At 48.4% G+C, this 10,686-nt stretch overlaps 1 protein-coding gene across 4 annotated transcripts in view; it reads right to left on the reverse strand.

Moving 5' to 3' along the window:
- The window catches only part of Tmem44 (transmembrane protein 44), a 35,293-nt gene extending 28,876 nt beyond the window's left edge, over positions 1-6,417 (reverse strand). For 3 of the 4 annotated variants that reach the window (XM_076868322.2, XM_076868321.2, XM_076868324.2), the window contains exons 1-4: positions 5,644-5,997; positions 2,808-2,934; positions 1,297-1,390; positions 191-357 (exon numbers count right to left, since the gene is read on the reverse strand). In XM_076868322.2, the coding sequence (XP_076724437.2) occupies positions 191-357; positions 1,297-1,390; positions 2,808-2,934; positions 5,644-5,798 (543 nt within the window). In that variant the 5' untranslated portion in view covers positions 5,799-5,997. Of the gene's footprint in view, positions 1-190; positions 358-1,296; positions 1,391-2,807; positions 2,935-5,643; positions 5,998-6,252 lie in introns of those variants that run through there. The other variant, XM_076868323.2, reaches the window with a different exon arrangement.
- Positions 6,418-10,686: the final 4,269 nt, after the last annotated feature.

Raw genomic sequence — 10,686 nt, forward strand, 5'->3', positions numbered from 1 at the left:
ATGTGTCCCAAGAAGCAGAAGAACCTGATGGGCACTTTTCTGCTTTTAGAAGTTTCCTTCCCAAAATGGCAACGGCTCACTGGCCCCCAGCCCCACTCCCAACGCACCCAGGGCATTCAGCAAGCAGGGACCCCAAGGAGTGAGGCAACCTTCCCTACCCTGTGTGCTCACTGAGGGGGCTCAGCCTCACCTGCAGCAGGCTTCCCAGCAGCCTCCGCTGGGGCCCCCGGACCAGAGCTGAAGCCTTTGGAACAGCAGCCCAGAGAGTCCAGCCTGGGCCCAGGCTCAGTGGCAGAGCCAGGGCAAATACACCAGCTCTGAGCCGCTTCCTCCTCTTCCTCTTTCTGGTGTGTCGGCCTGCGAGAGACACCAAAATCCCATGTGTCTTCTGGAACCTAGAACTTGCCAGCTTGCTGCATGGGAAGAGCTGGCATGTTGTGCTGCAGCCGGGTCCTTCCCACCTCAAGCCCCTGGGGTTAGGCCACCTCTTTGAGATGCCTTCCCTCTTCCCCTAACAATTGGTGCCCTTTGCTTCAAGGATGGACGCCATGCCCTGGCTGTTTCCACAATCTGCACAGAGTAGAACTGGGCCGAGTTTCATGAATGCACCCATGAGTGAACAGTCTATACCAGGCTCGTGCATGATAAGCAGGGCAAACAGCAACAAGAAAAGTCTTGACAGTTTACATCTAAGACTCACATTCCTCTGAGCATCTAAGTACACTTCTCCTCTGGGCAGCATGGAGCAGCTGGGGGCACAGTATATCCCTCACTGGGACAAGCAAACCCTCTTTTGAACAAGGACCCCAGCACACGGCTGTCCCTTCTCAGGAACCCTCAGTCTCACATACTCAGGGCTCCTTGTCCATCTCAGTCACTTCCAGGCCCTGTTCTGCCAGGGCTTGTCCAAACTTTTTCTGGTATTCATTTACAGAAGTTTGGGGGCTTTGCTTGGCCACCCAGACTTACGTGCTGTTCAGCCCTGCTCCCAGCCCTGGCCCAGGCTGTTCTGCTCACCTGACTGCCCCTTCCTGGGCTCCCAGTTCCGTATTGAGCGCTTCCCTGATACCCGCAATCCATTCCCTCTGGTTGCCCACAGCGTGCACACATCTCCAAGCTGACACTAGTAATTAGTGACTAGCTTAGGGCCCTGGCTGTCTCATCTGGCAGATGTCAAGGACCTCATTCATTTGTGCCTGTCTGGGGCCCAGTTCAGGTTGTGATAAGCAGCAGGCACCAAGCCAACTGATGAATGAATGTTTGAATGAAGACAGAAGCACACGTCCACATGCTCACCCGAATGAGACTTGAATTTGGATCCACAGACTGGGAAGAGGACGAACATGAAGTTGGCTAAGTCAATAGTCGCTAGGTAGGCACCACTGAAAACCTGGGGGCAGAAGGAAACTCAATCTTGGTATTTAAGCATCTTTTCCCAGCAGTTACGGTGACTATCAGCCCAAGATCCCCTGACCCTGTATGATCAGTCCAGTGATCCTTCCCACTCACGTTTGAGCACATGGGGCGTGCTCCAGCAACTGACCCCAAGTTACACAGATGCCCACTGGTGGAGATGGGTCAAGAACCCAGCCCTTTGCTTCCCTCCGCACGCGTTCCATGGCTGTCTAACTATGGCCCAACCACTGAATCTCCCTGAACCTCAGTTTTCCCACCTGTGAAACAGGCGTAACAGAGCCTCCCCAAAACCTGTTGAGAAGATTTCTTGAGATAATTGGTGGAAAGTGCTTAGAACAGCGCCTGGAGAGAGTAAAGGACCTACGAAGGCACCAGTGACCATGACAGTACACTTAGATTAGGAGCCCGCGTGGTGGAGTTGGAATCCTGACACTATTGGCTGGTGACCTTTCACAAATTATTTAACGTCTTGATGCCTCCGTTTCCACCTATATAGAAGGGGGAGATGAGCACATGCCAGAGGAGAATCTGAGGACTAAATAGGTAATACATGGAAGGATATAGTTAAGTATCTAGCAAACATTAGTTATTATCATCGGACTTAGTGGGGCCTCATTCTATGGGAATGAGCACCCATGAAAAAAGATGTTTTGCTTCTGAGAGAACACTGCTCAAAGCAGGGCCTAGAAGTCTCGCAACCTGTGTCCTGACCACTAGGTCATCTCCTTTACTTCCACCTTGGTGGGCACAAGGCCCATGAGGTCTCTGCAGGGGGACCCTGCAAGTCTTCCTTAGGAGATATTTGCAGATAGGATGTTTCTACAGAGGTTTGTGTGAGGGCCTGACTTTTGGGAAACTAGGGATGGCTTCTCACTTGCTCCACAGCCCACATCAGCACCTGGGAAAGGATTCAGCTGCCCTTGAGTCAGCTGGGGCTAGCCTCAGAGCTTTAAAAACCGTAACAACCACAATAACTATTTATTGTGCATCTACTATAAGCTTTCTGAAGTGGTGGGTATGACGGTAAAGAACTCCTTGCCTTGTGAAGCTGATTTTCTGGTGGGGCTAACGGACAGTGAGCAATAAGGGTAAGTACGTGGTGAATGAGGGGTTAAGTTGTGGAAAAAATAGCGCAGGATGAGGGGCCCTAGACTGCTGGAGGAGGAGGTGGGTTGTGATTCTACACGGGGGGTTGGGGGACTTATTTTGAAGGTGACTTTCAGCAGACACTTGAAGGAAGTCAGTGGTGAGCTACATGGACATCAGGGAGAAGAGCATTTGACGGGCACTAGAAGGAACAGAAGGATACAGGCCCTGAGGGGGAGCTGCCTTGTGGTGAAAGGAAGAAAACAGAAGCCACTGTGGCTGCCTCCATGTGGGGCCCAACATACCTGGATCGTGAGCTGTCTGGCCAGAATCGCCCCAACGGTGTCGCACAGGCTGGTCAGGAGGCAACAGGCGGCGCACAGTGGGGACTGACCCTGCCCATGTTTCTTTGTACATCTCAGGTAGAGAAGCCTGGAGTGACGAGGTGTGCACAGAACACAGGAGCAGTGAGTCTCAGTAGATGTCTAAAAAGGGCAACGTGATTCTGCGTCTCTATGAAGCACTTTCTCCCCTAGGTACGCAGTAGGCGTTTCTGGACTGACTTTATATATGGGGAAGAAAAGATCAGAAGAACACTGAGCCTCTGGTCAAGAAGCCCAGGCCAGGGCTGGGCAGCAGCTCTGTAGCAGAGCACTTGCCTGGCATGCTCCAGGGCCTGGGTTTGATCCCCGGTACCAGAGCTCACCCACATGGAGACACCACCTCCTTCCAATGAAGAGGGTGACTTTCCTCCTCCAAATCAGGTCAAATCCATGTAATAAGCCACCTCTCCACCCTGAGAAGCTGGCTCTTGGGTTTTATTTTCTAAAAGGGAAGCAAAAAGTCACCTAAGCACTGCTCTAATTGCAGAGCTAACTGCATAAATTAAAAAGATAACTTGGCCAGATGCAGGGGTGCACGCTTGTAATCTCAAGAATTTGAGAGGCGGAGGCAGGAGGATCACAAGTTCAAGGTCAGCCTCAGCAATTTAGCAAGGTTCTGTCTCAAAATAATACTTAAAACAGGCTGGGGAGGTAGAGGTGGCTAGGTGCCTAACCTATGCAAAGACCTGGTTCAATACTCAGTATGTGCCCAACATTTGCAGATACCTGGGTTCAATATCGCCAAAAAAGAAAAGAAAGAAAAAGAAAAAGGAAAGACACTTGTTTCTTTGGAATCGAAATGAAATTCCGATCCATCCCTGCCACTGGGTGGCTGGCCTCGGCTGGCCTGTGTCCAACCTGAGCATGTTCTTTACCCAGCACTTTGGGCTGCCCTCCCTCCACCTAGATCCTCAGCTGCTACCAGCTTCTCTGCCTAGGGCTCTCTCAGTCCCCCACATGCCTAGGAACATAACCAGAAGGGCAGGACAGGATGGAAAGGCCCAGTGGTCTCTCTGGAAGGATCACTGACTGGGTCTCTGACATGATTTGTTCTAGATGCTTCCTTGTTACATTTCTGGGGAAAACCGAGGCTTGACAACAGCTCTGGTTTCATTTCCTTTAACCAGAAGTTAGTACTCATTCCTTACTGTGAGGTTCTGAGCTTCAGTCCTTGGGAATGATGGATGGGGATGGAAGGCTGTTGGGTTCCTAAACGTTTCCTGACCCACCATCCCAAACCCAAAGTTCATAGTGGGAACATCTACCCTTAACCTGGGCTCTGGGATCCTGAAACCAATTCAAGGCCAAGGAGTTAGAACTTTCAAATTAGGGACTCTCAGAGTTGGAGCCAAATGAGAAATAATTTACTTCAACCCTCCCATTTGAGAGAGGAGCAAAGTGAGGCCTATGCTGACAAGGCAGGCTGAAGGCAGGCCTTCAGGCTTCCTGTGTAAAGGCCTTGCTCTGTACCCTGTTGCTCTCAGCTATTCTCCAGCTTCAGGGGACAGAGATCCTTGACCAGGCCACACACCGCATGGCCACACACATTACCCTAAGACAGCTGGAGATTCGGGTTGACGGGGTCCCGAGAACAGACAGGTTCAGCTCCAAGCAGGGTGAGAATGCAGAGGCCCTACTCTCAGACTGGCCAGCTGGACATTCTCAAGGGAGTTCCTTAACCTCTCCAAGCCTTGGCCTCCATGTGGGTAAAATGCCTAACAGCGCTGACCTCAGAGGGTGACTGCGAGGAGCAAAGGTTATCATGAAGCAGGGTCTCCTGAGTTCCCATTCTCTGATCCACAGTTCAGTCCTCACAAGTCTGCCCTTTGTAATAGGAGCTGGTGCTTTGTTCTCTCAGAAACTCATGTTCCTCCTCTGTAAGTGCAGTCACAGTGCCTACCTCGTGGGGTGTGGCAGGGACAGGGTGAGTGAATGGTACAGCATTAAGCCCACAGTCTTTTATTTTGTTCCAGTCACTGGGAGCATTATCAAGTGCCTGAGAGCAGTTCTAGGGTGAGCTGGTTCCATTCACTCCTGGAGATTGCTAGTCTATTTTCCCCTACCAGGGAATTCTTGGCAGCTCTATCCTGGCATTGCCTCTGGATTTCTTTGCCTAGGACAGAGTGGCTAAAGATTTGGAGGCTTCACCCTTAGAACCCAGGCTACCCTGACCACTGGCCAAAACACTAAAGACAAAGGCAAAAGCTGTAGCCAGAGTCTGGTCATCGCCATCCCCACTGCACAGCAGCTAGGAGAGCTCTGGGTAAACTGTGGCCAGAAACATCAAAGGGCCTGCCAAGGCCCCCAGGGATTGGTGGCAGAGCTGGAGTGATAATGGTGTTTAATGAGCACTTATTAAGTGCTTTTCCTGTACTGCCTCATTTCATCCTCCTATCCATCTTATGATGAATTATTGCCATTCACAAGAGCCCCAAAGCCTTTATAACTCCTTCAGCTCACGCTGTGAGTCAGTTTTAAGAGCTGACAATAGAACCCAGTCGGGGCCCCATTCACTGCACCACCCAGCCTCCTCCTGCTGGCTCACAGCCCAGGTTCCGTGTGCGTGGAATCCGGAAAGAAGTATCCGACTTTAGTTCGTAGAGAAATGTTAGATTTGATCCCGGATTTGTGCTGCCTCCTCCGCCCGCCCCCCTTTAATACTCCTTCCTGTGGGTTTCCAAGAGGCACTAGCAGGAAGGTAACGCCAATCCCCCAACTACAGACCGCCACCCCCTCGCGCGGGTCCCAGCCCCATTACAGCGCGTGGGCGGCGATCCAGCAGGAGGAGGCGCAGATCCACAGGCCAAAGGAGATGCAGACGCGGTGGCGGGCGAAGCAGTGGTCCAGGTAGTCCCAGTCCCAGAGCGCAGGCGAGGGCGCGGGGCTGGGCGCGGGGCTGGGCGCCTCCCCCATGGCACCGCTCGGCGCGCACCGCCCGGCCCGAGCTCCAGCCTCCTCCGCTGCGGGCGCCGCCCGTGCACCCTTTTCCAGGCTCCCCTCGGCCGCCGCGGCAGAGGTGGGCGCGTCCTGCTCCGCGCTCCCGGGCGCGCGCGGCCAAGGCGACACCGGGGGAAAGTTTCCGGGACCGCACAGCTCCCCACCCTCGCGCTATTGTCGGGGGTCGGCGGGGTGCAGGCCGCCCCCCAGCGGCGGGAGCCGGAGCAGCCTCCGCACAAAGGCTGTGGTCCCCGCCTCAGCCACTCCGCCGTGGCGCCCGAGCCCCGCAGACTCTTCGCAGCCACCCAGCCCGAATCCCGCAGCCGGACGGGACCGGCAGGCGGACTGAGGGGGGCCGAGCTTCGGCAGGGTGTCTTAACGCACCTCATCCCTTCACTAATTCACATTTTCTGAACCAAACAATACACACCCTTGTCCTGGAGAAGCGCTTGGGAGCTGGCAACCCGAGGTGAGCGGGCCTTGGTTCCCGTTGTTAAAAGGGTGCAATACAAAGAGTGGGTGGGAAACGGGAAGAAAGAGCAAACACATCGGGATTCAACCGCCCCGACATCCTCCTCTCAGCTTTTTCCGCAGCTGTCAACTTCACCTTTGCCCGCTTCCAGTCGCCCGTCCCAAGGGACATCATCCAGACCACAGCCTAGGAGCGGAGTCTCTTTGGAATCCGTCCCTTCCCATAGTCACACTGCTGCACGAAAAACAAAGGCTGTTTTTCTTGAAAACACATTGCTATAATTTTTAAATTTCCTTATTGATTTTAGTAAGTTTGCTTAAAGCAGGACGTGACTATCATTTCATTTTAAAAAATGACAGCTTTATATGCGCCATAGTTCATATACCATAAACTTTACTTTTTAAAAGTGTACTATTCATTGGTTTTTAGTATATCCAGAGTCGGGCAATCAACACCACTAACGAGTTTTAGAACATTTTCATTACTCCTTCCTAACACCTACCTAGAAGTACTCTCCACTTCTCCTCAACACTCCTACTTTAGGGATCATAAACCTGTTTCTTAACAATTCTGGACATTCCATATGACTGCAATCATTCAGTGTTGACCTATTTGGGACCAGCTTCTTTCACTTAGCATGTTTCTGAGTTTTATCAATGTTGTAATATGTATTAGCCACATTCCTTGTTGTGGACTGAATAGTAATACATTGTATAGATATATCACATTTTATTTATCCATGCATCAGTTGATGGGCTTTTTTTTCTGGAAATTATGGAGATTATGAACAATGTTGCTATGAACTTTTGTGTAGGATTTTTTTGTGGGACATATGTTTTCATTTCTACTTGGGTATATATCTAGGAGTGCAATTACTGGATCATATGGTAAATTTATGTTAAATGTTTTGAGAAACAGAATGTTTTCCAAAGTGGCTACACTACTTTGTTGGTCCATTCATTTTTTAAAAGTTATGATCACTCATAGGAGAAATGAAACACTATGTGGTGTCTTAGGCATTGCTGGGGTCTGAATATTTGCATCTCCTTAAATTCCATATATTGAAACCTAATCATCAATTGGATAGGAGGTGGCACCCTTAGGAGGTGATTGGATCATGAGAGCAGACACAGCTAGAAGTCACCATTTATGATCCAGAAAGCATGCTTTTATTGGATAGCAACCCTGCTAGTGCCTTGATTTTGAACTTTCTAGTCTCAACAACTGTGAGAATTAAATTTATGCTGTTTATAAACCACACAGCCTAGGGTATTTTGCTATAGCAGCCAGAATGGACTAAAACAGGTATTGTACTAGGAGCTCAGGACATATTGTTGACAAAAACAGTGGTTCCCTACCTTCATGAAGGTTACAGTCCAGCAGCAGAGAGATGTTCAACATGTGAAATATGTTATTAACCAAATGGGACCAAAATGATAATAATAAAATGATTAAAATGAAGTTATATAAAATGAATACCAGTGGAGGCATGATGAAGTTAAATTAATAGGAAGAAAATGCATAACTCAAGTTTCTCACAGTCTGGGCAAAACTTTAAAATTGCTTTATTTTTGTCCCTGCCAGCCTGGACCAGGTTTATACACCTAGGCAGTGTGGTGACTCCTTTGAGAATCTGAAGAAAACCTCATCCTTGAAAAATTTCTCAATCTTTAGCAATGTGGGGACCCCTCTGAAATTCAACTCTGGGTTCTATGGAGGAAAGAAGTCCAGACTAAGTTCCTCTAGTTGAAGGGTTTAAGTTCTTCCCTATGAGTCTCTGCCTGGGCAGTTGGGCGGTGTAGTGCATAGGTTGTCTATCAGAATCACTCTGCCTGCCTGTCAATAAAGCAGACCTATTATCCAACTTTCTGGGTGTGTATCCTTGGAATAAGCATGGCTTCCTGAGGCTTCTGTAATAAATTACCAGAAATAATGTGGTTTCAAGAAACGGAAATGGATTCTTTCCCAGAATGGAGGCCAGAAATGGGAAATCAGTTTCATTGTCCTAAAGGCAAGATGTGGGCAGAGCTGCACTCCCTCTAGGGGGACAGGGGGAGAATCTCTTCCTTTCTTCTTTTCTGCAGCTTCTGGTGACTGCCTGGCCTCGACTGTATCCCTCTGATCCTTCTCTGCCTTTGTGGTCACATTGCCTTCTCCTTTGTGTCTGTCAAATCTCCCTCTGTCATGATACTTATAATTGCATTTATGTCTACTCAAGTAATCCACAGTAATCTCTCCATCTTGAGTTCCTAACTTGATCACAATTGCAAAGATCCTTTTGCCATGTAAGGGAGCATTTACAGGTTGTAGGGATTAGGATCTGAGCCTCCTACTCTGTGTTTCTCCACTGTGTTTCCTGGGAGTCTTGTGGGAAACACTGGTTTATGGAGATGGTCGTCAGAGGGAAGCTGCTTATAGTCATTGGCCCTGGTGGCTCACAGACTTATGGGAAGAGTGTGGGCTGTGGGGGCCTGCACAAGGTTGATTGCAATACCGCACCCCCCGCCCCGCCTCCTTGCAGCTTTGGCTTAGGGCAGAGCATTGGACCTCTCTACACTTGTGTGTGTTCTTACCTAGAAAAGGAAGGTGATGGGACCCACCTTAGTGTTGCAGTGATTCTTAGAAATCCTGTAGGTCAAGAAAGGCACATGTCAATAGCAAAAGTTACGACTGTCATTCTCTTGCCTAGGAGGTGCCTCAGGTCCACAAAAAACAAAAGTAAATAAGAAAGAAAAGTTCCAAAGAGTGTGAAGGTGTGAAGAGGAAGCTCAGCCAATGATGGGAAGACACATGGCTCAGCTCTTGCTTCTCTTTCCTACCTGCCCCCTGGGGGGTCTCCTGGCTGTACATACTCTGCCTGTGCCTCCCAAATGCATATCTCCAGTCAGACCTCCTTCCCCAGTTTTTTTTTTTTTAATTAAGGTACATATATAGGAAAATGATTACTATAGAGGAACACAGTCGTCTCACATAGTCACCTACTTTCCCTATCCCACCCCCAATAAGAGCAGCTACAATCCACTCTTTTAGTCAAAGTCCTAAATACATTAGGTCTCCCCCTTGTTCATCCTACATATTCGCTACTTTGTAGTGTCTGATTTACATCTTTCCATTTCCTTCTCTATACCCCAACCCTGGTGACCACTGTTTTATTCTTAATATTTTGAACTCATTTTTAAACACATTTCATGTATTAGAGGATGCAATGTTTTTCTTTCTGTGGCTGGCTTATTTCCACTTGGTACAACGTCCTCTAAGTCCATCCATGTTGTGGCAAATGGCAGAACCGCCTCCTTTGAAAAGGCTGAATACTATTCCATTGTGTATGCAGTGCACATGCTCCACAGTTTCTTTATCCATTCGTCCACTGCTGGACACTTAGGTTGTCTCCACATCTTGGCGATTGTGAATACTGTTGCAGTGAACATGGGAGGGGAGAGGACTTCATGAGGCGGTGGTTCCATTTCCTTTGGGTGTATGTCCAAAAGAGGGATTGCTGGACAAAATGGTAGTTCTAGTTTTAATTTAGGAATTTCCATACTGTTTTCTATAATCGCTGTGCCAGTTCATTCCACAGCATATAGTTAGTTCTTGTTTTTTCACATTTATGCTAAAACTTATTATCCCAGGGCTGGGAATGTGGCTCAGTGGTTAAGTACCCCTGGGTGAAATTCCCAGTACCAAAAATCAAACCAAACCAAAACAGCTTTTTTTTTATTTTATTTTAATAAAACACCCCTACTCCCAGAGTCTGGCTAAATGACCCACACTGGCCTCCAATCCAACTCACGGACTTCTTGCTTCAGCATCCCAAGTAGCTGGAATTACAGGTGTGTGCTACCATACACAGCTTTAATCTCTTGTCTTTTTGATAATAGCTGTCCTAACAGGTGGGAGGTGGTATTTCATAGGGGTTTTGATTTGCATTTCTCTAATTCTTAGTAATTTTGAGCACCTTTTCATGGACATTTGTCCCCCCCACTCTTTTTTTTTTTTTTTTTTTTTTGGTGCTGGGAATTGAACCCAGGGCCTTGTGCATGCGAGACAAGCACTCTACGGACTGAGCTATATCAGCCCCACATTTGGCCATTTTTGTGTCCTCTTTGGAGAGAAATATCTATTCAAACCCTTTGCCCATTTTTTTTTAGTAAGGCTATATATGTGTGTGTGTGTGTGTGTGTACACATATTTTTTTTTTTACTGTTGAGTCATATGAGTTTTTGTATATCTTGAATATTAACTACAATCTGATAGTCATGTGTTACTTAATGATGGGGACATGTTCTGAGAGCTGCATCATTAGGTGATTTCAGCATTGTGTGAACATCACAATGAATCTACATGAACTAGATAGTACAGCCTACTACACTTGGTCTATATGGTGTGAGTATT

This window comes from Callospermophilus lateralis, chromosome 10, assembly GCF_048772815.1.
Source record: "Callospermophilus lateralis isolate mCalLat2 chromosome 10, mCalLat2.hap1, whole genome shotgun sequence".
Lineage (NCBI taxonomy): Eukaryota > Metazoa > Chordata > Mammalia > Rodentia > Sciuridae > Callospermophilus > Callospermophilus lateralis.